Source organism: Argentina silus (genome assembly GCF_951799395.1).
Source record: "Argentina silus genome assembly, chromosome: 10".
Taxonomy (NCBI): domain Eukaryota; kingdom Metazoa; phylum Chordata; class Actinopteri; order Argentiniformes; family Argentinidae; genus Argentina; species Argentina silus.
Window position 1 is genome coordinate 5145478 of NC_139664.1, and position 27952 is coordinate 5173429.

At 43.2% G+C, this 27952-nt stretch overlaps 4 protein-coding genes across 7 annotated transcripts in view; 3 read left to right on the forward strand and 1 right to left on the reverse strand.

Moving 5' to 3' along the window:
• The window catches only part of myom3 (myomesin 3), a gene marked incomplete at its 5' end in the record, with an annotated part of 37536 nt that extends 23725 nt beyond the window's left edge, over positions 1–13811 (forward strand). The window contains 23 exons of the mRNA XM_083679722.1: positions 930–1113; positions 1403–1577; positions 1873–1994; positions 2886–3073; positions 4966–5092; positions 6180–6361; positions 6455–6569; positions 6652–6808; positions 7171–7277; positions 7520–7564; positions 7715–7851; positions 9013–9157; positions 9414–9473; positions 10108–10175; positions 10311–10421; positions 10678–10765; positions 11140–11178; positions 11439–11544; positions 12251–12414; positions 12697–12733; positions 13019–13041; positions 13149–13204; positions 13408–13811. Coding sequence (XP_083535848.1) covers positions 930–1113; positions 1403–1577; positions 1873–1994; positions 2886–3073; positions 4966–5092; positions 6180–6361; positions 6455–6569; positions 6652–6808; positions 7171–7277; positions 7520–7564; positions 7715–7851; positions 9013–9157; positions 9414–9473; positions 10108–10175; positions 10311–10421; positions 10678–10765; positions 11140–11178; positions 11439–11544; positions 12251–12414; positions 12697–12733; positions 13019–13041; positions 13149–13204; positions 13408–13674 — 2703 coding nt within the window. The 3' untranslated portion in view covers positions 13675–13811. The remainder of the gene's footprint in view (positions 1–929; positions 1114–1402; positions 1578–1872; positions 1995–2885; positions 3074–4965; positions 5093–6179; positions 6362–6454; positions 6570–6651; positions 6809–7170; positions 7278–7519; positions 7565–7714; positions 7852–9012; positions 9158–9413; positions 9474–10107; positions 10176–10310; positions 10422–10677; positions 10766–11139; positions 11179–11438; positions 11545–12250; positions 12415–12696; positions 12734–13018; positions 13042–13148; positions 13205–13407) is intronic.
• A 1365-nt stretch (positions 13812–15176) lies between these two features.
• On the forward strand, positions 15177–16150 carry fabp10a (fatty acid binding protein 10a, liver basic; the record flags this gene model as incomplete). The annotated part of the gene is made up of 4 exons (XM_083678704.1): positions 15177–15243; positions 15485–15657; positions 15835–15924; positions 16100–16150. 4 exons carry the CDS (start codon positions 15177–15179, stop codon positions 16148–16150), a joined length of 381 nt encoding a protein of 126 aa, XP_083534830.1.
• Positions 16151–16905: 755 nt separating this feature from the next.
• srsf10a (serine and arginine rich splicing factor 10a) lies at positions 16906–21332 on the forward strand. 3 transcript variants are annotated; one of them, XM_083679065.1, is made up of 6 exons: positions 16906–17087; positions 17767–17871; positions 18835–18938; positions 19154–19328; positions 19626–19676; positions 20026–21332. In XM_083679065.1, the coding sequence occupies exons 1-6, from the start codon at positions 17023–17025 to the stop codon at positions 20297–20299; spliced, it is 774 nt and encodes a 257-aa protein (XP_083535191.1). In that variant the 5' UTR covers positions 16906–17022; the 3' UTR covers positions 20300–21332. The 3 variants fall into 3 exon arrangements, with proteins under 3 accessions (XP_083535191.1, XP_083535192.1, XP_083535193.1); XM_083679066.1 differs by lacking the exon at positions 17767–17871 and having other exon boundaries at positions 16969–17087; positions 18094–18938; XM_083679067.1 differs by lacking the exons at positions 16906–17087; positions 17767–17871 and adding an exon at positions 17893–18433 and having other exon boundaries at positions 18832–18938.
• A 1859-nt stretch (positions 21333–23191) lies between these two features.
• On the reverse strand, positions 23192–27517 carry pnrc2 (proline-rich nuclear receptor coactivator 2). Of its 2 annotated transcripts, none has more exons than XM_083679563.1 (3): positions 27472–27517; positions 26539–26755; positions 23192–26232 (listed from the first exon to the last, which is right to left on the reverse strand). In XM_083679563.1, exon 3 carries the CDS (start codon positions 26207–26209, stop codon positions 25727–25729), a length of 483 nt encoding a protein of 160 aa, XP_083535689.1. In that variant the 5' UTR covers positions 26210–26232; positions 26539–26755; positions 27472–27517; the 3' UTR covers positions 23192–25726. The 2 variants fall into 2 exon arrangements, with proteins under 2 accessions (XP_083535689.1, XP_083535688.1); XM_083679562.1 differs by having other exon boundaries at positions 27353–27513.
• Between the last annotated feature and the right edge of the window lie 435 nt (positions 27518–27952).

The window sequence follows — 27952 nt, forward strand, 5'->3', positions numbered from 1 at the left end:
CCATTCGTTAATTAAAGACACAGAGGGGAAGAAGCACTTTTATCGTTGGTGTCAGTGTAGGTGGGAATGGGTGGACTCATTAAAGGCAAAGAGACCTTGAAGTTGTTCTTTCGTGGCTTGCATTTTGGTGTTGCGAGTTAATTTGCTCGCTCACAAACTTCAAAGCTCTTTCAAGCGTTTGGAGTGATTAAAAATTCCAGCTCCAGGTTTTTTTTCTAGGTTTGTGATCGGAATTGCCACAGCTTCTGGTTTAGTTGTACACTTCACAGTCAAGGGCAGAACTTTAAAGCAATGTTGTGGGTGTGTTCTAATATGGCCCCCAGATTGTCGAATGGAAATTGTTTTCAATGAAGTTTTTGTGAAACTTTTATGAAAAAGGGGCTCAGAAAAATAAAAGTTTTCTCAAGAAAAGTACTGATAGTGTTGATTCCACATCTGCACCAAAGTGCCCCAGTTCTTCAATATCAACCAGAACGCGCAGACAGACACCCAACAGCTTGCTGCTCCAATAATGGAAAGAAAAGCGGCAAACTGCCACAGGAAATGGATTTTTATTGGACTTTTATAAGTAGCTGGGTAATAAAACTGTCCAATCCATCAAAAGCATCTGAAATTACCACGCTCTCTATTCTGCCCAGGAATAAAGGGAACCTTTCAAACATCCCCCCCCTTGCCCGTGGGCTAGGTTTTTATTATCGCCTTGAAATCTCCACCGAGACAGCTCTGTTTTATTCAAATGTAATCTAAATTAAAAGTTATTAAAAGAGTAAAAGCAATGGAGGATCATTCAATGGAGCAGAGGAAAAGAGACGAAACAAAGGGTCATTATGTAACAATGTGCTGCATTGTAGTGATTGTAGTATTGTATTTGTAGATAATTTAATCACTGATTTTCTGTCTGTCTGTCTGTCTGTCTTCCTGCCTGTCAGTCCATTGCAGACAAGAACAGCTGGCAGCTGGCAAGTATGGAGATGACAGTCGGCTCTCCCAGGTTCCCAGCGTTCGACCTGCAGAAGGGCCGGTCCTACTGCTTCCGGGTGCGCTCTGTCAACAAGTATGGCGTGAGCGAGCCCTCCGAACCAAGCCTACCCATATCCCTGAGAGAACCCCAAGGTGAGGGAGAGGGAGAGAGATTGAGGAAGGGAGGGAAGGAGGGAGGGAGGGAGGGAGATAGAGAGATGATTGAATATTATATAGCATTGTACAAATTGTAAGATTGTCTTGTCTGTAACATGGTTTGCAGTAATACAAAGCCCTCTCAAGTTCATTGGCAATATTGAATTGAATTGAATTGAATTGAATTGAATTGAATTGAATTGAATTGAATTGAATTGAATTGACTTGACTGCTTTCATGCTGGGTCTTTTTGTATTATTCTGACCTTTTTTGTTTTGTTCTGTAGCTGTACCGGCTCCGGCCCACTCCCTCTTGGCCATCAGGGACACAGACTCCTCTGTCCTGCTGCAGTGGAAGGAGCCCAAAGAGAAAGAGGGCATTCTGGGATACTACGTGTATTACAGCGAGGTTGGGAAAGCCGAATGGTGGGCGGTCAACAACAAACCAACCGCCAACACCAGGTTCGGTTCTAACCCCACCATGTCAAATCAAATCAAACTTTATTTCAATAGCACATTTCGTAACATAAATGGAACACAGTGCGCTTCACATAAAATAAGTGATACATGTCATACAAGACTATAACTAAAGAGTTTTACTTCTTCTCTGTGTTAGATGTGTAGTTATGTACTGTATATCTCTTCTCTTGCCACTGTTGCTACAATTGAAATCATTGTTTCTCTTGCCACTGACAATTGAACGTAGAATTGAAGATGGCATTCACATTGCAGTGCAAAAATGATTTTCCTGCCCCAGGTTCACAGTCCACGGTCTGAAGACTCAGAAGGAGTATATGTTCAGAGTGAAGTCTGTGGGGAAAGCCGGGAACAGTCGCTACTCTGACCAGTCACTCCCTATCCTGGTCAGATCAGCCATCAGTGAGTACCAGTGCAACTGTCAGCCCTGACACAAAATGGTGGAAAAGCACCTGCTTGTTCCATTAGACAGGTACAGATTTGAACAGGGATGCAGGTAAAACAAGGGTTTCGAAAGCTAGACTTATCTCAAGACTTATCTCTTGTTCACAATGACATGGGCAAGGACATGGGCTTCATGGGCTAAGTTTGGTTGGGTTCATATGAGTGTTCATGATCTACACAGTATGGGGATGGTCTAAATGAATCATGGTTCATTGCTCTTGTCTGTCAGTTCTCATTCCTACCATGGCCTTGTATTCATAAGCTACTGTATTCCTGGCCTTATTGCAGCATTAGCTGATAACAGCCTATTACGTTATGACAGGTATTGGAGGTATGAGACCTATTGAATATGATTATTCTCAATTGTTTCTCATGGTTGGTTTGTTCACTGAAACACAGTGAAATGGGGCCTTGCGATGAGAGAAGTAGCTGTTGAATAGCGACTGACCCTTTTCGCTAGCTGTCTTGCCCTCTGATAGCATTTCTGATCATGTGGACTCTGCTGGACAGCTACCTGGTAATGACAACTCATTTTAAAATGCCACTCACACAGAGGCTATTTTCAAATCTTGTCTGGGATCGGCTCAGGATATGGCTGAAATCCAATTCTTTGTGTCTGGAATCCTTTGTGGCCTTAAGTGAACTGAAGTGACAAATTGAAGTCAGGGAATAGAATAGAATAGAATAGAAGTCACCTAGCAAGTGAACAGGGGGCTGTATGTGTTAGATGACCATATGTAATTCAGGGTAGATAATACAGATTTATTTGTCCCTGGGCAGGGAGAGGGGTTAGAACTACGGCTATTCTGAGATCCCGCCAGACTCACTGTTCCATGTGTCTCTCTGCAGATGCCCCGTCCCCTCCCTCTGCCATCACCCTGCTGCTCTGCACCGCCTCTGAGATGGTGCTTACGTGGAGAGCCCCTGCCCACAATGGAGGAGACCCTGTGCGAGGGTACTACCTGGACCAGATGGACAAGGAGCTGGTCACCTGGAGAGAGGTCAACACCAAGCCTGCCAAGGAGAGACAGCACAAGGTGCCGTTCCCTCATGTGTGCACTGTCATGATATCAATACATGATGTTTCAGGTTTGGGTCTCATGTTATGTAACATAGGCCTTATACTGGAGTAGTGAGTAAGTGGCCTTGTGTGCTGGAACACTTGAGCACAGAACAGCCCATAGGGGCAGGAACCAATATCCTGTGTCTGTAGTGTGAGGCAGCTTGTAGAACTACACCCCCTGGACAGGACGCTAGTCCCTCCATCTCCTCAACCCTTAACCTGGAGGAACAACAGTGTAATAATATCATGTTACTCTCTAATAAGCTGGTAAGAGCATGGTTTTAGAGTACCACTATACTGAAAATATGTTTGTTTCTTTGCATAGAAAACAGAATTAGTGGCTTACTTTGTACTCGGTAATTACAAGTTATTCCAGGATAGTTACCTTGGAAAAACTGTCACATTAAAGGCACAAATGTTCTCTTTTCTATTACAGTGTCACTAGGCAATGAGCGTTGTCCATGGAGACCTAAAGGGAAGTGAAAAAAATGAAACCTATTTCTGTGAGATTACAGAAATGTTCACTAATTAGAAATGCGTGTATAGTCTCTCTCATAATTGTTGTTTTTGTACTGTGGACAGAAATAAAGCGTTGAGGGAATGTGTTGGGGGATTGTTGAGGGTGGGGGAAAATATAACATTGTTTTATATTGTATACAAATAGTGTCGGGCCATTTTACAGATGGTAGAAGTAAAGGAGAGCCTTTTCAGTTGTGCTTGTCCTGCCAGGACAGGCGTTGACATGAAGGCACAGGGCTCTCGGCCTACGTGTTGAAGAAGGCCCAGTGGTCAAAGCAAGCAGTGCCCTCTGTTGGTTGAATTCAGGGCCTACAACTGCCCCTCATCCTCAAATGACTATTTCTCCCTTTAGTTTTTATTGCTGTTATTGCTGTTATTTGTACAAGCTCTGGGTTCCGCAATGAATTACAATATTGATCCTGCTGAGACTTCACGCTCAGGGCGCTTTTGTCTATCTTGCTTGTGTAGGCAATGTAAATTACCTCTCCCTGAATCCTTCCTCCGCTTTAGCAGTCAGGCACGCATGCCACCTATCCAGCCTCATTAGAGAGTGTCTGAGTTGTGAACCCTTAGGATTTATTTTTACTCCACCTCCATCGCAGGGTTGCCTCACACTGACATTGATATTCAGATTACCTACTGCCATCTAGTGGTTGTCGGTTGTAACAACATGCAGTTTTGGAGGCCCGGGCACACTACCTGTATTTGGGAGCTACAAGCACGATTTAAATATTGAATAGATGAGGAGGCTTTTGTTGTACCTAAGTATGGCTAGTGACCGATCCATAAATGCAGGTGGAATAGACTTTCGATAGTGATTCCCGTCATCACAGTTAAATAAGCCTGTCTGGTTTTGTCTATTGACGGCCATTGTTGCTTGGCTGAGCCCCTCCTAAAGTAGCAGAACTTCAGACCGGTTTACTAAAGCGATAAGGACCTTAAAAGCTACGTGGCTGGGAATAAGCAGATCAATGAATGGATCAATGAACTGAATCAAAGCTAGCCCCTATGGGGCTCAGCAGCAGTGCAGTGGCGGAGCTTGTACTGTATAGAGTGTGCCTCAGTTAGGATGTGAGTGCCCAACCTCAGATCTAAGATCAATATCTCACCTCATACCAGACGTGTTGCAGAACTGAGCAACTGTCTGGAATACTCTGTCCAAGATCAGAGGTTTTAGGAAGGAGGGGAGTGGTGGTAGTCTGGATATGAATGAAATGAAATGCCAAAACGCAGTATAGAACTGGCTGGCACTGTAGTAGCATACTCTCAGGATTGACAGGCTCAATTTGCAGGTACATGTTGACATACAACTGGCTCACTTGTATGCTGCTGTCATTTCTCCAAAAGGTCTGTAACCTGCGAGGGGGGCATTATTACCAGTTCCGTGTTTTTGCTGCCAACATCGTTGGCATTGGGAAGCCCTCTGAACCTAGCGAGGCTTACCTGTGTGAGGAGTGGACCATGCCTGAGCCAGGTGAGCCACACACACACACACTGAGACACACACACACACACACTGAGACACACACACACACACACACACACACACACAGTGCATACTCTTCATTCAGTAATGGAGTAGTTCAGTGCAAAGCCGTGCCTAGTAGTATTGGCCCCTTGGTCCCACTCATATAAAGCCTGCTTCTTGTGGTATTAATATTGGAAATGGAGAGAGCCTCACACACCACTTTGTCCACACACACACACACACACACACACACACAAACACATACACACAGACACACACACACACACACACACACACACACAGACTTTGTCGAGCATAGCCCATTAATTCCAATAAATGAGCTCTCCCCATGTCGTTAATAACTTTAAATGTGACCTGAAATCGTTGAGCAAATTAACTACTGTGCACTGGCACTACAAGAGAAAGGGTAGATTAAGCAAAGTCACTTTACTTCTTTTTACTTTATTAGTTTATTGTTGGTTCATTTCTTTATGATCGCCTGTTCTGTCACGCACAACTTGTCTGTTTATGGGTTATTATGAGCGGCCAGGGAATAGAAAGATCAATATTCTCTGTTATTGTCCCCCTACATTTCACTGTGACAACACTGCAAACGGCACATTTATCTTTTGGCAATCGCAGATGGTTCACACCAACACACACACACACACTAACATACACACACACACACACACACACACACAGTATTACCTCAGAAGAAAAATTAACCAGGTAGACTATCATTTACCTTCTCATTTGGGGTTGGGAGCAAATAGCCTAACGTTGCTCACATTCCACATGGGTTTATATACACTATGTCTTATGGATCAACACGTCTTAACACGCTCACTTCTCTTTTTGGGGCTGAGCTACACACTTTAAGGCCAACTTGAACCATGCTGTGCTCACTCAGATATTCTCTTTACACACTGTTCGTTCCCATTCCAGCACGTTACAGCAAAGAACTGTCCGTGTGTGACCCTGCCAGCACAGTAAAGCTCAGCTCAGTTAGTCTCAGTTCAGCTCAGTAGTATGACAATCATATGTTGTTTTCCCATTCCCTCCCCCATGATGACCTCATTCCCTCCCCCAGGCTGCCCCTATGACCTGGAGTTCAGGGTGGTGAGACGGAACTCTCTGGTCCTTCTGTGGGCGGTGCCTCTGTATGAGGGGCAGGGCCCAATCACCGGATACCTGGTGGAGTTGAGCGAGGACGACCAATCAGAGAGCTGGACCCCTGTGAATACGGAGCCAATTACTGACACCTACCTGAAGGTAGGTGCATTTTCTTAAGTTGAAAATTGAGAAAGTTGATGTCAAGTATGACGTAATGCATGTTTTGGTTATGGTCTCTGTTTCTATCTCCAGGTTTCAGGTCTGCAGGCAGGTCAAACCTATCGCCTCCGTGTGACTGCTGTCAATAAGGCTGGCGTGGGCATGTCCTCCATACCCTCTGAGCCTATCACAGTCCAGACTCAGCCAGGTGAGCCATTTTATTTCCATCAATACAGATCCCTAACAAATTATTAACCAAAATGGCTCTAATCATGATTTGCCTCCACCAGGCACTAGAGACATTGAGATTGGTGTGGACAACGATGGGTTCATATTCCTGGCCTACGAGGCCTCTGAGATGACAGAGAACAGCAAGTTTGTCTGGAGCAAGAACTACAGACAGGCCATTGATGGTGGGAGAGCCAAGATGGAGTCGAAGAATAACAGGTACTGTGTGTGTGTGTGTGTGTGTGTGTGTGTGTGTGTGTGTGTGTGTGTGTGTGTGTGTAACTCTGAAAACGCAGCCGACACTCCTCATCTCACTGCCTCATCTCACAACCACCACTGAGCACTTAGTCTCTGGCTCACCGTCCCTCTGTCTGTCCCTCAGGCTCACTGTCCTTCTGTCTGTCCCTCAGGCTCACCGTCCCTCAGGCTCACTCTCCCTCTGTCTGTCCCTCTGTCTGTCCCTCAGGCTCACCGTCCCTCTGTCTGTCCCTCAGGCTCACCGTCCCTCTGTCTGTCCCTCAGGCTCACTGTCCCTCTGTCTGTCCATCAGGCTCACTGTCCCTCTGTCTGTCCCTCCCCAGGTCCATTCTCACCTTCACCAACCCCTCAGAGGAGGACCTGGGTCTCTACACTGTGGAGATGAGTGACAACACAGAGCTTTCCTCCAGCTTCACCTTCACCGCTGAAGGTAGATCCATACTGAACTAGGGAGTCCCACACACTGTATGACAAGCTAGCCTGCTACTCCCATAGAGTGTATTGTTGGGAAAGTCAACATTTGACTTCAATTCAAACATTTTTAGTCAAAAGTTTGCCGAAATATCCACCATGGGCTTACTTGTGCTCTTCAGCCCTACCTCCCTGCATTACAAAGCAACATGTTGGAAATTGTAGTTACAAAGTTGTACGATTCAACGTCTCTTCCCACAGACCTGGAAAGACTGACTGAGCTTGGCTGGCACATCAGAAACCCATGTAAGTGATAAAGAGTTACTGAGGTTATACAGTACATTATTGTCTCTATCAAGTTAGGCTGTAAGTCACATAGCATTCCCATTCAAACTAAATACTGTGTTGTTTTCATATCACCTGCCCCCTGTCCCCATCCCCCTTCTTCCCCCGCAGTGATAGCGCTGCGCTCAGGCTGGCAGGTGGAGGTGTTCGAGAAGGGCGACGTCCGTTTGTGGATGCAGACAGAGAGTCTGAGCAACGCGGCCGAGCTCCGCCTCATCCTCAATGACAGAGAGATCTCTAGCACTCCGGTAAGGACCACTTCAAAACATATCCATGTCATTATCCCGAAAAAAGACAATAAAACAAATAGCATATAGTATATGCACCGCCATATAGTGGCCTATGCTTTATATACAGTACCGACCTCTGGGAGGCATTTGACTGTATGACTAGCTTGGATGTCAGACTGTGTCTACATTCACCAGGGTAACATTGTTGCCTTGTTTGGGAAGACTACAACAAGCGGGCTGAAGCAGAAACAGACAGACTCTCAGGCTGGTTATAGCGTGCCTCCCAAAAGGGTAGGAATTAAATGGGCTGTATATTTCGGAATTGCACACACATACAGAAAATGTGTCCAAAACGAAACAAGATCTCTTATTTAATGAATGTCTGAAGATGGTGGTGTGCGATGTAGGCCATTCAAATGATATTTGAATGCATTATTTATTTTGGTTTTTATTTATGTCTAGCTAAAAGATGCTAATAACCAACAACAAGCAATGGCATTACATTTTCTCATTCAGGCTTGCATTAGCTAGGCATTGCCTGCATAGACAGGGAAAATAAGAAGTGACAAAGCAATCACATTTTCCTTATCCTTCAACCGTATTTGCAGTTTAATTAAGGTACAAATTACCCTCAATAGAGATGTGTCTTTTTCGGCAGAAGATAAACAACCTCTTCAGACATGCAGACATTATGACTATAAGCTAAAAATAGCCCTGTTGCACCATGTGCAGATATGACCAGGGGGGGGAAAAACAAATATTACACAACACAAAATTATATTTTACATGTGGTTTCACAACACTGATGCTATGTGTGCGTGCGTGCGTGCATGTGTAGGTGCATGCTTGCGTTTGTGCATGCATGCGTGTTTTCTGGTGGTCATGAATGAATCATGCAGCGCGTGAATACATAATTTCTCTTCATTTCACATTTTCCTCAGTTCTATTATTTACCTACCAGAATAACTAATCAACAGCAGTGATTAGAGTTCATTAAAATATGACTACAGTTCATGGAGTTTTGTGAGCCCATTTCCTTAATTAGCCCCCCCAGGCTCTCCATCATAGGCCCTAATTTCATTCATGTTCATCACTGAAGCTAATATCAACATGTAAGTCTAAAAACTATTTTGCGTGCGTGCGTGCATGCGTTCCGTATGTGTGTGTGATCTTCCCCAGGCCCGTAAGATCAACTTCGACAAGCCCAGTGGTCTGGTGGAGATCCTGTTTGACCATCTGTCCAAGGAGGACGAGGGGTCCTACACGGCTCAGCTCCGCGACGGTCGTGCCAAGAACCAGTTCACTCTGGTGTTCGTGGACGAGAGTGAGTCCAGCTTTGATCAGAATGAAGTCAAATGGAGTCATCACCTCATTACCTCATTCCATGTTACTTATCTACCTACCAATTTATTGCAAGCTAAAGACCACTAAATGTGTTCTATGTCTAGCCAATCACTGCACCAGTTGCTAGTCATGAGAGGGCAACTATTTTCGACTTATCATGAGTGTACTATACTGCATGTCTTCTCAGTGATAGGTTACTGGTGGTAATGTTGATCCTCTGTTTGTGTCTCTGGCAGAGTTCAGTCAGACACTGGCTCAGGCCAATGCCAACAGACGGGACTTCAAAAGAAAGTCAGGTGAGACTTCCCAGTGTGGTTCCCTGCCTCTCAGTTAACTCCTCAATTAACTAACTCCTTAACTTGCATCTATCGGTCTAGTTCTCTAATGTCAGTGTGAATGAAGGAAAGGAGATGAGGAAAGGAGGTGAGGAGAGCAGGCCAGTCTAAACTGTTGGCATGCACCCCGTTATCTGACCCTGAGTGCTGTGGCTGCACAGGCCCAGGGTCAATCGTGTGCCTGCTAGGTTCCAACGGCTGAGTTCCCTCTCTGCAAACACGAGTCTCACATTCAGCTGTCCAAAGTCCATAGGATGTGTGTTTTTCCCCACCCAATCCAGAGATCTTATTTCAGTTTAAAGATATGCTACCAAAAGTAACTCTATATCATTAAGACTGATTCAGATAGCCCAAATGTCCTAGTTTACAGTAATTTACCGTAACTCCATCACTCTTTTTCCTTGGCTAGGTGGCTACTGCAAAAGCATACAATTTATAGATTTCAAAAGTGTGGTGCGGGCAACAACATTAATTCTGACCCCGAAGTGCTGACACACCACAGTACAGCATGTTTCATTGATTGGCTAATAGAACAGGATGGTCATTGCATCTGTGGTTCAACGCATGCCGTTAATCATTTGCTCTATTTTCCAAGGACCCTATTTCCAGGATTTTTTGTCATGGATCGTAACAGAGGACTGTGAATTAATCATCAAATGCAAGGTGATTTATAGACGCAACTTGAAATTGAATTTGGTTTTAATTGACTTTAGCCTGTGCATTCTATGTTGACACTGTCGTTGTGAGTCTATGTGATTTACTACCACTCTATGATGTCATCATCCATATATCGTCAAGGTGACAAACGTAAACAAGGATACGACTGTGAAGTGGTTCAAGGATGGCGTGGTTGTGGCACAAGCTGTGTACGACCAGCCGTCTGGAGCCAGCTCCCTCACCATACCACAGGTACAGTATTCACAGCCACTGCTCACTGTTACCGCATCATTATTGGTTAAGCTTAGGTGAATACACACATCATTAACAGTGATCGCTCTAACACAGAGAGGGGGAATCTGGGTCAGAGTGTCAGAGCTGTATGTATATTTATAAGATCTTGCATAATTAAGCTCGTGTGTGTACAGTATATCTGGGTTTATTGCAGTGACTGCTGTTAATGTAGGTTATGTTGATGGAGTGTTTTACCTCCTGGCTGAACTCTCAGGTGACCAGGAAGGAGGCAGGGTCATACAAGGCAGTGGTGTCTGATGGTAGAGGAGAAGACGTGAGCACCTTGGCGCTAGTGGGTGACGGTGAGACAATATGGCCAACCACAGACACATCTATCTATCTATCTATCTATCTATCTATCTATCTCTCTCTCTCTCTCTCTCTCTCTCTCTCTCTCTCTCTCTCTCTCTCTCTCTCTCTCTCTCTCTCTCTCTCTCTCTCTCTCTCTCTTAGAATTTTTTATTGTTATAACATTTTGGAGCACCATTTCTAGAACACCATTTCATTATGGTGTCTCCGAATTAAAGTGCTGCGAGGCTCTTTGAAAGTTTGTTTATTATCTTGATGTACTCTAAAGATTCAGAGACTGGGCCAGTGCATTGTATAATCTTCCATCTATTATGCATCAAGCTTCATACACTGTCTGGAGACATAATTATTCTGTGTTTATTTACAGAGTACGAGAAGCTCCTCCAAGACGTGGGTAAACAGTGTGGTAAGTTGGATGCCCTGATTTAACTAAGTTTCATGGTAAAGGTGTTGAAAACGTCTATAGTAATTCAATGTACCCCCTCTGGAGATTGCCTTGACATTACAAATTTTAATTCATTCAACTCCCTAAGTAACAGTGCGGTTACTCACGCCCCGGCCACAGTCTATAGCATGCACTCACCTAGTCATTTCAAAACAGTGTCATTCTGCCTTTACAGAGTCATTTTTCAAAGTGGCATTTCCCTCCCTCTCTCTGTGACGCAGCTCTATCAGCAGGCCCAGTGAGGATTCAGTGCACTGCCGAGGGCTTTAAGCTCTACTGCTCTCTCAAGTACTATCTCAGCTACATGAAGACCAGCTGGCACTTCAAGTGAGTTCCCATGCCTGGCACATCCTTTTATGCCTACCCCATCCTCGTGTCTGTCTGCCGGCATGCCCGCATGGCATACACGCTGGGGTTGTCGCAGGAACAGGGACCAGGCCAATATCACCACCTGCTGGGGGATTTTATGATTACCGTGAAATAAGACTGTTAGATCAGTCGTCATCTACCCTGGTCCTGGAGTGTTACAGGGGAAGTTAGAGGGGGTGCAGGCTTTTGCAGTCTTTAGCCCCAGCCCCGATTCAACACACCTGATTAATTGAATCAACCAATCAACCAAGACATTCATTAGGTGAATCGGGTAGGTTAGTGCTAGGCTGGAGCAAAAGCCTGTACACCCGCTAGCTCTCCAGAACCAGTCTTGGAGACCACAAGACAGTTCGTTTCTTCATTTAACCATTGTTAGAAACGTTAGCACCTTTAGCGTTTTCCTTTTCACTCCGTTCCACCGCTGCCTAAGGGTTAGGGTTAGGGGTTAGGATTAGGGTTAGACCCTTGATTCCTCCTTGATTCCTCTCACTTTCACCAGATTGAAAAGGACAAAAAGTGTGAAAGACAAAAAAGCAAAGGGAAGTCGAGAGATTGAAAAGGAAAAGGAAAGCCTCCTCCAGAGATAGTGATCCAGTGATGACCTCCAAAGGGAAATCAGATTATCTATTAGATTCTCTCCCTAACTCTTTCCGCTGTGTGTCAGGGAGAAGAGGATTGACCAGGAGGAGAGGAACAGGCCTGGCTTCACCATGCAGAAGATCTGGATCGAGATCATCGGGCCCACTGAGAACGATAAGGGGAAGTACACCTTGGAGATGTCCGACGGCAAGGAGACACACAAACGCTCGCTAGACTTGTCCGGACAAGGTTGGTCTGCATAGAAACAACTCACAAAGAAGTAGGCCTATGGGTGGGAATTATGCAGGATGGTTACTGCTTAAGATTTCTGTAAATGTTTTACAGCAAGAAACATTTTGGGGATTTCTCCTCCAGTTAACACCTTATAAAAAAATAATTTTGCTAGAATATTGATCTTATTACATATCTTCCCGGACGGACTAGGCAAGAAATTAATATTAAGATCACCCAAATTACTGTTCATCTATGTTTAATTACTTGAACTATGAACTTTCTCTCTTTCTATAACAGCTTTTGCTGATGCTCTATTGGAGTACCAGAGGTTGAAGTAAGTGCAGCACCATGTAGATGGTGCTCCCAGCATGGCTTGTGGTGGTTAAGACTAACACAAGCAGCAACAAAGAAACATCCACGGTACTGGTATCCATCATCATTCTGATGTTTAATATTTTCTTACGCCATATCTTCACAATTAAGTAATACGTTACTATGTAGATGTACTAATACACTTGTTAATTAAGTCATGATTCAGTATGCAATACATTGTGTGGTAATTAAAATAAAACAAATGAGACCGAATAAGACAAAAAATTGTTTTGTTTTTTTACCGAAGGCAAGTAGCGGTTGCTGAGAAAAGTGAGTACTCTTTCATTATCTATTAATCCTTATTATATTTGTGTACATGATTGATTGAGCGTTGTGTGGCTGTTGCAGGGGATTAAATCTTATCATCATTGTTTTAGATCGCGCCAGAGTAACAAAGGGCTTGCCAGATGTGGTGGCTATCATGGAGAATAAGGTATTATTATCATTGAGTACCGTACCATGTTCACTGTTATACTGTATACTATATTAAATCTTATTACATGGATTACAACCAATGGTTTGTCTTCCTTGTCAGCTTGGTATTACCATGAGTAGATTATCACCCCACTTTATTAATATAGCGAAAGCTATGTCCTTAGTTAGTACACTATCACCTGTTCCTCCTCTCCTCTGCAGTCTCTGTGCCTCACATGCTTCTCCGATGGGGACCCCACCCCCGAGATGTTCTGGCTAAGGAACGACAGAGAGGTCGTCTCCACGGGCCAGTTCAATATCGCCAAGGAGCCCAAGTGCAGCACGCTCACCGTCAACAATGTGACCATGGAGGACTCAGGCAACTACAGCGTCTTTGTGCGTAACCAGCACGGCTCTCAGACGGTGAACGTGACCGTGAGTGTGTACAAGCGTGGGGAGAAACCCCGGCCTGACGCAGTGGAGATGTGATAAAGGAGCAGGGGTCAGTTGCACCAAGTGAGGAATGTGTTTCTGAGGTGGTTGTGTCAGTTATTTGGGTAATCGTGGAATGGAAATAGATCCAATGGCCAACAAGTGTACGCCAAAAAAATGTTACATTGTGTGTTTGAGGAGATCAATAAAGTTATTTGTGCAAATGAAATGTAATTCAAGGAAGGCTTCTTTATTTCATTCTTGAACCACTATATCGTGAGACTACCAATGAATATTCTCAGAGAATGTCAATTATAATTTTGTTAAGGGGCCCTGGATGTATGTCAAGAGTGGCTAAATATACAGTAGGAGCCTCTGAAGTTGGGGCTAATTTGGCATAGAGAGCACATGTTGAATGCTAATCACATGTGTTTTTCATGACAGAGGTAGGCTTGCTCTCATTTCTAATTATCACCAATCTTGTATCATTAGAGATGTCATGTTAGTCATGCACTTTCAGCAGATCACATGGTGGCTATGAGAAAATGGAGCGTGTCTCTCTCTATATCACTGTAATTGATGCACACAACCCCATGTAATAAGGCAGCAAGTAAGAGCAAGTGTATTGACCTGCAGTACCCCGTGTATTTGTCATGTCAATAAAGTATTTAATTCCCAATGGCTTTACGCTGGATTTCATTCACGTCAACACATGCCTTTGCTGCTGTTGTTGTTGTTGTTGTTGTTGTTGATGATGAATCATGTGCACCGTTTGATGTTAGTATTGGTCTTCTTATTCAATATCTGTTTGAAATGTTTCATGTCAGTGTGAGAGCAAGGTTTGCTTCATACATTATTATGCAAGGGAAGTGTATCTTCTGTACTGATTCCAAAGCAAGCAGTCCACAGTGTCATTCACCCACCCACTGGTTTAACAGTGGAGTAGATTTGACCACTGTTTGGGATAGCTCCACAGGACACATTCAGAGCAAGTTCTTATGCAGATCAACTGAGATCTACAGTACCAGATAGTACTCTGCAGAGAAGTAGTTATTTTACTAAGTAATAAGTGAGTAAAGGGCCATGTGAGTAAAGGGCCATGTTCACTATCTTTTTTTTGTCACACTTATTATTTGCGTACTGCAGGCCTGTGCACTATGGAGCATTTAATGACTGCAATGTATAATACACAACGTAAATTAGGTATATGCTTGATAAGGGTTTGGCTGGAGACAAGATATCCCATTCAGCACCCATGTGTTGCATTTTCATGTCCTGCATCTACTCATGAGCCCACCATTTTGAAGTTCATCTCTCTTTGCTGGATGTTGGGGTCATGTCAGCCGGAGAAGTAAGCGAACTCTGGGTTGTTCAAACAGTGGGGATTACTTCAGAGGCTGTGTTACTGATTAGACACAGCAGGCTATGGGCCCCCTCTGCCTGCCAGTATAAGTAGCCGTGGCAGACCCTGTGCCCTCTCTACATTGTGTTGAGCTTCACACAGCTGTCTTAGGCTCTTATTGCCCACCTTGGTGCAGGAGAAACCGGACCAGACAATCATGGCCTTCAGTGGAACGTGGCATGTGTACGCTCAGGAGAACTACGAGGAGTTCCTCAGAGCCATCTGTGAGTATCCTACAGCTCAGTTACACTGCATGTTGTTATTAGACATATTGTATGTTAGACATGATATATGGAGAGGATAGAGTTAGAAGAAAGGCATCCATTTTGTCTATGGTGTATCTCTGATATATTGTTGCTTGCTAAGGGTAGTTGGGCAATGCTATAGGCCTACCAAGTAGAAAACTGAAAAGGTAACATTCAATGGCAATCCAAAACTAATTAATCCATGCTTCTTGTCCATCAGCACTCCCAGAAGATATCATCAAGCTGGCCAAGGATATCAAGCCCGTAACTGAGATCCAGCAGAACGGCAATGACTTTGTCATCACCTCCAAAACCCCTGGGAAGTCTGTCACCAACACCTTCACCATCGGCAAAGAAGCTGAAATCACCACCATGGACGGCAAGAAGCTCAAGGTAACCAATCCCAATCACTGAACGGAAATAACAACATTGTATTGGTGGCAGGCCGACATTTCACCATGAAGATCTGAGTGTTATACATGCCATTCTAAAAGTGGATTTCTTGTGTTCTTTGGCTTGTCTGTCCTCACTGCTTTGTGATATTGAGCGTTCTGTCTCCTCTACCCCTAGTGCATTGTCAAATTGGATGGAGGGAAGCTCATTTGCAACACCGATAAGTTCTCACACGTCCAAGAGCTGAAGGGAGGAGAGATGGTTGAGGTCAGTTTGGTATCGATGACAATTAGGCACAGAACGAAACGCACATTTGGGAAAGCATAAAAGTTGTGAAATGCATGACACGTCACAATGTTATTACAACTTTTTGTATTCTGTATCTATATCCAACCCCACTAACATGATTGCCTCTCTCCTCTCCTATCTTCTCCCATTTCAGACGCTAACCGTGGGTACTACATCTCTTATTAGGAGAAGCAAAAAGATGTGAACCTGGTGGCAGCGGGAGTCATTGGCTATTTAAATAAACGTGTTGCTTGACATACAAAGTGTTGTTTATGTGTTTGTCATGAAACATGATGTTATGGATACAGCAAGAATCCATGTTCTATGTGTTGGTTAACTCTTGAGACAACCTGTGAATTTAATTCACTTGTGCTTTGTTACTAAAATAATAATTGATTGAGACCTTTATGCCTAATCTAAAAATAGACTACTACAGCCACACTGAGAAAGTTACCTCTGATATGAAATACTAGGCCTAATTTGGTACCCTCAGGATGCCTCCCCCTATGCTCTGATCTCCCTGGGGATATGCACGGGTGTTGTGTGTGCATGTGTGTTGTTTCGGGTGTGGGGGGGTGCAATAAATAAGACATTCCTAACAATCTGATTGTATGGCAAATAAAGCAGTTCACTGGGATAGTATGGTGGCCAGAACGTTTGACCTGCCTACTATTAGGCTACACACAACATTTCTAGTCAAAGCTTGGCATAGCATGAATGGCACACGCACTATCACCAGATAGAAAATCCTTTTGAGATAAAACAGTTGATAGTCGACTTAATTCTCCTGTTTTCTGAAGACATGTCTTCAATTTATGATGCATGAAACATCGGGTGTATGCCTACCTGCTCCAAGCCTGCACCATCTCTGGTGCTGCTGGGGGTGGGCAGACAGAAAGCATATTGATTTGATTTCCTGCGCCCTTCCTATTTCTGTCTCTCTGCGTCCTGGCCAATGGTCATTCTCCCCTTTTGAGCCTACGCTGCCTGCAGATAACCTCTCGCTGTTTGAGTAGTCGGGTAGCTGCTCCGCCAAATATAATTTTTAACAGTAATAACAAGCGGTCTTTTCTGAAAATGGCAAGATACCTGAGGCCTCCCAACACATCTCTCTTCATTAGAAACATCTCCGACGAATCCAGGTATGAATCCCTCGGCCTCGGGCTTCAGAGTTAGCTATCTATGACGTTAGCTAGCTAGCCAAACAATTAGCTAGCCAGATAGCTAGCTAAACTCAAACTGTAGCTGAATGGATACACTAGCTAGCTATCTACGCCAGCTATTTATTTCCTTTCGCAAGCCAGCCCTCTATTGCTGAAACAGCTAACTAGCTATGCTCGTTACATGTGAGTATCTGTTTTACTTTATGGTAGTATTCAAAGAAAACCGTTTCTCCAACATTCGCAACGCTAATCAGCTAGCTAGCTAGCTAGCTGGCTAGCTGATCTTATTTTGGAGCCAGAGACGGAGCCATGTTTATGCTGATGACTCGTAGTTAGCTACCTATGGCTCTGCAGAGTATCAATCATAGCGGGATTGTGGGCATTGCATGAATCCGAATTTATATAGTAATGCATAGGTGTAAATGGTTGTCTACTGTTACCTACTGCGATCAATCTTGTTGGGGTCCATCATTGAATATGCTGGTGTTCTGTATCGTGTTCCGTTATGTCTTTGTAGAGTATTTGGAGCCAAGTCCATAATACTAATTTAGTTGTCCGCAGAACAGTGGCAGGTTTGAGATTGATGCACATTGGGCTATTATAACCAGATATTCTATCCACTTTAGAATAAATGTCCTATCATTTCACAACACTTTAGGCCAGAGGATTTACGTCGTGAGTTTGGTCGTTATGGACCTATTGTAGATGTCTACATTCCACTTGACTTCTTTACACGGCGAGCAAGAGGATTTGCTTACATTCAATATCCTTTATACTCCTGTATGATGTCCATGTATTTCTGTCACTGGGTGCTCATATTATTCACATACCAGGTAACAATGTTACATGTGTCAGATCTGAATAATCACTCTTTTGACTTTTGTAGGGTACTTTTGTAATGGGATGGGAACATTGACCTATCACAAAATGTATGCGGACGTAATTCATTATCGCCTAACCAATATTTCTTCTGTTGTTGCCTCAGAAATTGTAAAGACATACAGTTCTGGAGACCCCACCTCAAAGAAAGTTTAAAAGGCTGTTTTAGATTAGGTGCAAGCCAAAGAGACCGTAAGGATTGCAGGCGACACGAAATAGAGTGGAAAATAAAGAGAAAGTTAAAGCATGAAGATACAAAGAGGAAAAAAAGAGGGCACCAAAGTGAGCATCCAAGCTTCCATTTGTCTACCAAAGAGAGGAAAAGAAAGAGTTAATGGGCAAAGACAAGCAGGAAACTCCAGTTCTTCTGCCAAGCGGTTAAAGAGCATAAAGATCAAGCTGAAGGTCAAAGGTCAAGCATGTAAAAGGTAACAAGCTTAATTTTTGTATCCTACCAAATGGAGCTGATTCTCACCATCTCTAAATTTGTCGCTCTGTGTTTTCACTATCAGAACTAAATTGAAGGTAGCGGGTTTTTTTTTTATTCAGTTTTATGGAATCATTGTATTTGTATATAAAATTATCAGAATGGGACGGCAATGATGCCTTTGAATTCAATATTTTCTCCTTATGCCTCTCCAAAACCATTAGTAGACACTTCATGTTTTTTTTGACCTGTTAGCTTATCAAAATGAATTTACCGGCACCCTCTCAAAACAGAAATAGCTCTATGGAAATGCACTTTGGCTAAATGGAGCTTCCAGTCGAGTATGTCTTTGTACCTGTATATGCAACTGTCTTTCCCAACCCCCATGAGCGAAAGTCAAAAGCCTTGACAGTCTAGCATGTTCGAGGATGTGCGAGATGCAGAAGATGCCCTCCACAACCTGGACCGGAAGTGGGTGTGTGGTCGACAGATCGAGATCCAGTTTGCACAGGGGGACAGAAAGAGTATGTTCATTTTGGGTATTTTGTACTTTTTTTTATTTTTTATGAAAGCATTTAACTCAGTAGAGCTTCACTCCCAGAAGCGATATGTTTAGCATTACCTCAGGTCTCTGAAAGTGTCTGAAAGTGACTTTGCCAACCTCACTTGTATGCAAAAGCCTTTGAATAATACCTTTTCCTCTGTGTGTTTTATTGTTGTGTTGTACGTGTCCGCCCAGCCCCCAACCAGATGAAGACCAAAGAGAGACACTCCCCTCGCAGCTTCTCCCGCTACGATGACGACGAGCGTGACGGCGGTCGCCGCAGGCGCTCTCGCAGCCGCAGCTACGACAGACGCAGGTCACGAAGCCCCTCCTACGAGCGCCGCCCCCGTAGATCGGATAGCCCCAGAGAGTGAGTTTACCGTTCGTCGACACACGGGACCGGTCTCAGTTATTGTGAACTCTGATTCATCACGTCCTCTCTCCGCCGTCCTCCACTTGCGCTCTTCTCAAAAAAGCATTGGAGGAGAATGTCGAAGGGGAGGAACCTAGAGAGTAGGAAGCGAGTGGAGGACGAGAGGAATCGAGTTTCTAACAGTCGAGAAAGGGCCAAAGAAACCACCCTTTCAGTTTTCAAATCCACCCACAGAGTTTTGTTCAAGACTGAAATGCCTTTGGCTGCTACTTACTTTCACTTTTCTTTCCTCAGGTCTCGCTCCTATGGCAGACACCGACGAAGCAGGAGCCATGAGAATGACAGGTAGGACAGGATCATGGAATGAGATCCCTTGAAAGAAATATATCATTTATGAACGCTGTTTTCTAAAATGGAGTGTCTTGGGGATTGGGCTTTTCTGTCTCTGGAGGGGTGCCTCTTCGAAACATGCGCGCATGCAGAAACACAACAGCTAATGTCTGACACTGCAAGTCCATTTGGGGGGTTATATTATTATTATTATTATTAGGGGGGATGTTTTTGGGGATTTGGAACTTCAAACTGAATTTCACCATAGTGGCCAGAGGTGGTCAATGGTTAGTCACATCATCATACCACAGTTCTGCTCATTTTTATTGTTCTGTTTCCTTTCCCTTCCTGTTTGTCCCTCCAGGTACAGAGCCCCTCAGCGTGAGCACCATCGGATGCACCACGGTCCCCTGTCTCGTAGTCGCTCTGCCTCACGCTCCCCCTCTCCCCCGAGATCCAGGCCTAAAAGCAGAAAGTCCCAGTCCAAGTCCCCCAACCCTGTTGAGGACTTCCACCCTTCCTCTGGCCCTCAGAAACAGGCCTGCGGGCGCTCCCCCTCCCGCTCCTACTCCAGATCCATGTCCCGATCACGCTCTCGCTCCAGGTCCTGGGCCGGACGCAAGTCTGGCGGGCACTAAGACCCCCCATATAACCCCTGTCATTGGTCTCTGTAGACGAAGTATGGTAGCTAGTGAGTGCTGACTGACATGCCCCACCTCAATTCATTGTTAGTTATTATGACATCTGTGGGTTGTGTTTCCAGGCTGAAAGGGGGAGCTGGTCACTCCTGCAGATGGCTAGTGCTGCTTTGTGTTTGTCGCCATTGATTCCACTTCCACTGAAAACATCTTGAATTTGCTGTTATAATTAGTTTAGAGCTATTCATTTAATCAATTAATTGATACACATTTGTAAATTGGTCAACTGTATAAAACGTGTTTACTGATCCTTATTTTTGTGACATGGGTACTGTCAACCTCTATGGCCACAGAGGAGTCTGAGGTTGAGTGAGGTTTGTGAAGACAAACCAAGCAAAATTATATAAAAAGAAACAGTTAGGTCCATAGTTGCCAGTAAACTTTTATTTTTGTACGTATCAGGTAGCTAACATCTCCTCCTGTACATTGATTGTTTTTTGTTCAAAATCAAATAGCAAAGCAGTATTCATTTATTGATTGTTTTTGACGAAAGGTTCTTATTATTGATATTCAATTGGGTTGAGATCTGTCACTCCATGTAAAGTGAGAGTTCATCTACCGTATTCAAGCTAATTCCAGTTCTTCATTTCAGACCCTAACCTCTAAGATGTACTAGATTGGCATTAGTAATATTGTAACGTTAAACCTATATGTACAATGTATATTAACTTATGAATATCGTGGTATTCCTTAGCTACACTAACCTGAAGAATTGCTCACACATAGTGTTGAATGTAAATTGTAGTTATTGATCGTTATTGGCCATCCAATTCCCCTATTTCCCTTGTTACTGTACCTTACCAGTGGTCTTTGAGACATTGTACATCCTATTATTTCATTTTTGTTCTTGTATGTGAGAACTAAGTCCAGAAAAATCTGAATGTGTATTCTTCATTTGTCCATATTTGATGCAATCTTGTTCCATTGTATGCATTTGGTTCATGTCAATAAACTGTTTTATTGTGTTAGCCTATGAAGTGGTCACTCTTGTCCTCTTTGCACATGGCATAAGCATATAGTGAAATAAAGATTAAACACGTTACTTAGTGCTAAATATATCCACAAGTACCTTTGTTTGTGATTATACGCTTGGCAGCAAAAAAAGGAGTAATTGTTGATTTTAGGAGGTAGAGTGTGTGTCACGCCCCCACCAGTGTAGACGGACTATGGAGATTGTCAACAGTTTCACATTCCTGGGCATTTACATCTCAGACGACCTGACATGGGGCATTTCTCAACAGTTCTCCTTGCGTCCTACTCAAAACACATTGGAGGAGATCTAGGTTCCCTTAGATTCATAGGTGTCAAACTCATTCCATGGAGGGCCGAGTGTCTACAGGTTTTTGGTTTTTCCTTTCAATTTAGACCTCGTCAACCAGGTGAGGGGAGTTCCATACTAATTAGTGACCTTAATTCATCAATCAAGTAGATGGGAAGAGCAAAAACCTGTAGACACTCGGCCCTCCATGGAATGAGTTTGACACCTATGCGGCTTAGATATTCTCCTCCAATGCTTTAAAGAGTAGGGAGCGAGTGGAGGACAGAGGAGAGGAAACAAGGAAGCAAGTTTCTAACAATCGAGAAAGGGCCATGGTCCCTCAACAGTGGTCAGAAAGCCACACCAACGCCTCTACAAAGAAATTTGGCATGAGCACACATATCAACTCCTCTTACAGAGGTACTGACCAGTGATGCATCCTGACCAGATCACACCTTTGTTGTTTTGGGGTCTCACTTCACATACAGAGGGTTGTGTAGACTGCACAGGTCATCACTGGGGTCACACTGCCGTCCTTCCGGGACATGGACTCTATGTGATGTCACAGGAAAGCCCTGATCATCAAAGCCCCTGGTCGCGGTCTGCTCTCTCCACTTCTGGGGCTTATTGTAAGTCACTGGAAAAGAGTTAAAATTGCTAAAATTACTCAAATGTAAATGTACTGCAGCATCGGCTCCCACCACCAGGTTCAAAGACATTTTCTACCCCCAAGCTATGAGACTGATGAACAGCTGAATCTCACATCTGCCTTACATATACAGTGCCTTTGGAAAGTATTCAGGCCGCTTCACTTTTTCCACATTTTGTTGTGTTATAGACTCAATTTAAAAGGGATTAAATTAAAAGAATTTGCCATCAATCCACACACAATACCCCAGAATGAAAAAAAGTATTCAGTATTACACATAAGTATTCAGACCCTTTGCTATGACTCTTAAAATTAGCTAAAATGGAAAAATGTCATCAACAAATCACTCAATAAGTTGAATTGAGTCCATCTTAATGCAAGGATAATAGTTCATGTAATTTTGGAATTAATATCTTTGTTTTTATAGTTGTTGATGACATTTTTGCATTTTAGCTCAGTTTAAGAGTGTCATAGCAAAGGGTCTGAATACTTATGTACATGAGGTATTTCTGTGTTTCAATTTTAATAAATTTACTAACACTTCTGAAAACGTGTTTTCGCTTTGTATTAGCTAAGCCCCAAAGACTACTGCATTATTATTAGTACGTGGCGTAGTCACTACTGTGTAATGTAACTGTATTATTGTGTTACTACTGTATTGAGGAACTTGTGGTTAAATGTTATTGTACCATCATACCTTTATCCCAGCACGTACAACAAATGTGACCCACTTATCTTCATGTACTATTGTGCTTAGTCAATGACTAGGAAAAAGCAACTCATGGTTAAACAACTTTCACAATAATATCAGTATAACTTGCCTAAATTAATGGATATTAATGGCATTGACCTATATTTCCTACTACATATAGTAAGGCATTACTTGTTATGAAGAACACATTAATTCATGGACACAGACACAAGGTAGGGGGGAAAGGGATGGGATTTTATTTTTTTCTTTTGGTTAATACTTTGTCTTTACCAATTAAAACAGTGCTTTGTTTTGCTTTTTTTCCTCAAATCAATAATCTGGACATTGGGACATCGTTTCATATTCATTGGTGACAGTGAACAAGGGGGACAAATTAACAGCCAATTTGTTTAGAAACCATAGCGTTTCAAATTTAGGAAGAAGAGACTTAAACATGTATGAATTATTAACAGGAACGAAAAAGGAAAAATATTCTTTAAAAATCTTACGCAATGCATTCAATCTCACAGTATATAAAAATAAGAGCTGAAAGAAAGTAGTTACACAATAACAACATAGGGCCAATTTCAATTATCAGCTGGCGGAAGAACAGCTGATAATTTAAAGTGGTTTTAAATAATAAACGTCATGAATGTTTGGTCAATGAGTATCCTAGCATACCTAATCAAAATAAACTATGATGGTTCTTAATTTTTCGATGTCAGATTCAAAGTAGGCACAATCAAGTTATGACAAACTTAACCTCAGTGGTTCATCTCTGTAAAAATGAGAAACAAAGTGATTTAAGCTGTAAGCACATCTGGAAAATAACAATGAACAAAATAATTCATACATATCCAAGTCCCTTCAAAAGGTCAAATATTATAATTTTAAGTTTTTCTTTGCACTTTAAGCATCTTTTACCCTACACTGTGCATTATACAAAACAATAAAAACATTATGTGCAAGATCACTGGCAATATTACACAGTGCAGGGGTATTGACAAATGCTATAGGCAGATATTTCTTTTTTTTTTTAACAAAAATATTCTTCAGCATTTGAAGTCAAGACATGTCCTTAGAATGTCTTATACATTCAGTGTTATTACTAAAAATACTTTATCAAGCAGGTTTAAAATCGCCCTGCAAAATGTACATATGCTACAAGTATTTTTATACATTTCATTATTTACATGGCTCTTTCTTAAACATATTTGCTCTGGAGCTTTGTTTTGTTGTCTCTAAGCTGGCCATTACAGTTCCCATTCTGCAAAGAAGAAATAAAAATAGACACCCCCCTATTTAAGGTTTGCCTCTTGAAAATCAGAACCTAGAGGGAGATAGCCAATTACACACCCAATGATAAAAGGGCATCTCAGCCTGTAACTTATTAAAACAATTTTGATTGCAGTGCAAGAGGATAGTAGGGTGCAAGAGGCAGTGAGTATCTGGAGATTGTTGGATGGCCAACCCTTGAGACTCATTTTAAATGTAAACACATCCACACTGGCCTTTGCGCCTAACTTCTTTGTCCTCTGTGCCACGTTAGACGCTGCTCTCAACTTTGCCCTCCCCCGTTCAGTAACTGCCCCACAGCAAACAGGGCCATGACGTATAAGCAAGAGGGGTTAAGTGAAACTGCTACAGTCCCACGTCCCTGTGAATCTGGCCCTCTTCCGCGTTGTTTGCTGTGAGGAGTTCTACTGTGGCAGGAGGTCAAAAGTGAACAGTACTGATTGCATTGAAAATAAGTGACCCCAGAGGACCAAATTCCCTGCGCCACTCAAGCCGACATGGCTGATATGGCACTGGTGACCACATCAGACAGGCATGGAAGAGATGGTGGAGATTACAGCTAAAGACATTGCTTTGGTTAATACACAACCGACTGAAACATTTTCTTTTTCTTAACTACAACACAAATGGACTCATAAAACAATGCTATGATAAAGAGAGCTGCGGGCCTTGGACCAGCTCAACTCCCATAGTGCAGTGCGCACAGCGCTATAAAAAAGTACAGGAGTTGAAAGTCCAAGGTCCGTGGTGCCATGGCCTCATATTACACTTCAGTTTGAGGTTATTCCTGTGACCTGTACTCACTACAGCCGATTCCCTCCAGTAAGATAGCTCTGGTTTCCCTGCAGAACGTTGTCATGTGGCTTTTACATCCCCCCCCAAAAAAGGGGGAAAAAAAGGAATAAATAACTTTTGGCCTTTAGTCCAACTAAAAAAAAAAAAAAATGCTACAAATGTATATGTGCTTTAGCACCAAGGTTCTAAATGTGAAATCCTTAATTATTAACAGAACTTAACGTGTCAATGTAAAGCTTCGCTGTCCACAGAAATGGACTGTAAAAGAGGTCGAGTTTAACAATGTGTATACTGAGTATCTAACCCCACCCATTTGGGAAGAAAAGCACACAGACTTGCAATAACAGCCAACAAAAAAAGAACAAAACAAAAGAGCAAAGTACGAAGGATATCCAGTTCATCGTTAGTTACAGAAACCGACTCCACCAAGAGCATTCTCCCCCACTAGCAAGGCTGCAACACTGTAATATCTCTAGTTCCTCCATTTAAACAAAAAAGAGGGTGACAAACACTTGCAGCAAGATATCACTGCAAAACACCTCTCACCCTACCAAGACCTGGATCTAAAAATAGCTAAAAATATATATTACAGCGCTGTGGCGTTCCAAGTGGGTGGGAGCCCTCAGAAGGGCCTTAGTTCACGTGTTGGCTTTGAAAGGTCAGATGTGGGAGTCCATCTCAGGCATGCACTTTGAGGAGGCTCTTAAGCTGGAAGGCCATCATCTCCCTGTTGTCACGGGTAGTACCCAAGCCGAAGGGCACCCAGTGGCTGGGGGGCTTGGGCAGCACACTGGGGGAGGGCGGCTCACTGAACTTTGCCCCCGCGTAGCTCGGGCCACACTGGGCAGCCAGAAGCGTGTTCAGGTGGGACACCGCGCCCTCCCAAATCTGATCGTAGTTGGTGGCAAAACGGACAGAAGCATGTTTCTTCTCAGCAGACGCGGCCTGCCGCGCCTCTGGAAACCAGGGGTAGGCTGCGCCCTTGTCGCTCCTGCGGTGGCCATGGTGGTGAAGACCTCCTACTACCCCTGCAGATGCTGCTGTGGTCACTCCATTCTGATCACGTGCTCTCTGCTTGGCCCGGCCCAGCTGATGGTTCTTCTTGGGCAAAGGGCGCTCTGGGTGGGACACTGGAATGTTGTATCTCTCTCCGCCTCCCATACTGCGTTCGCACTGTCTGTCACCTGAACAATTAAGGTGACGGGTTTTAATATCAAGAGACAAGTTGACTACGTTTCAGCCATTAGAAGGACTTTAATCTTTTGCTGACAAATGCTCCTAATTTGATAGAATCTACAAAAAATGTAATACGACTCCACAATTATATTAAAATATATAATCTAATCACTAAACCTACAACAATTCTCATTTCTTGTCGCTGGTCCGCTATCTAAAACAACATACGGCCGAGGCGAGTTAGCGTCCGTGCAAAACAAGTCTCGTCGACCAACCCCTCCCCCACAGAATAACAGGCTAATGCGCTAGCATACCTCTTTGTTGTCAGAAAGTTCAACGCGCAGCGATCTTCCCTTCTTAATTTCTCCTCTCCAATCGGGCTCCAGGTCCTCAAAGTAGTCTTCGATCTACTTCTCGCTGCACTTTTATGTCCAGCAAGGTCTAAGGTTCTCATGTGCCAATGTTGAGCGTTGTGTGAAGCAGAGTTGAACATCAATTCGCCTCGACGCACGACGCTCAAGAAGTCGATGTCTATGGAAAAATAATTAATTAGCTAGACATTCAATTGAAAGACAGTATAAAAGAAAATGTTCGCCACACAATTTCCTTTATCCATTGGTTGGAATTAAGCATGAGTGGATGTTGTTGTTGAGGTCGCTTGTTTTCGCTCTGACAAAATGCGTCATTCATTTTTCAATTTACAAATGTCCAGCTGGCTGGTTAGGTAGCGAAATAAATTGCTTTTTAAATCAATAGTTTCAAGCGGTTAGGTAGGACATTCATTTAATATTGCACTATCGAAATACCCAAATAACATTATTACGTAAACAACGACTAATCTATTTTGTTTGTGCCTCACTGATTTGCTGCTAGCCAGCTAGCGTTAGCTGTGCCGAGAAGTAGACAGCTATCGACATCCAACTGCATAATATCCAGCTACAAACATCACAATCAGTGCTTACAGCATTTAGTCAGGGTTCCAATCTTGTTTTAAATAAATATAGGTGGCTCTAGGTCACATTTCTCAATTTCTCTGGCACCAAACTAAAACAAAGAACATCTCAATATGGCGACCAACTATGACGGAGTCGAGAGACTCAAAACAACAAGAACATGCTATTTCCTTACCGACTTCCTCAGGCTTTGTTGGTAAAAGCCCTTCGTCTGAAACTGTGCCCAATTTACGTTTGAAATCTCTGGTTGAAGAAAGTACAAACGATAACTCTACAAATTTGTGAACAACGGACCTTGTGCGGTGTAAAGAATGGTTGTATAATTCCCTCCCCGACTCTGTCTGATTTGCAACAAAATGGAATCTCGAGCAGGCATATGTAGCTTGCGGTAGCTCAGATCTGACCAATCACACGCCAGCTCTGAGACTGACAGACCAATCGCAGAAGACATTCACAGGCGCATTCACGCCTGTTGCCAGACTGTTGACGTCGATGGACAAAACTCCCCTCCTAGCCTTCTTTTGTTTGGGCATTTATTTTGAGAACTGGTAGAACCACAACAAAATTCCCGTAATTCAAAGCAATTGAATTCACAAACTGTATTACATGACAGTTGGTGACTTTTATACGTGACTGGTTCACCTAAGTATGGTTGTAAACGGGCAGTAAAGCGTTTGAAAACCAAACAAAAAAACAAATCAGAAGTAGCCAACAGGCAGAATAGAGAGAGATGTCTTGTGACTTGAGATTACTCAGACGTTGTGATATCTAGTCT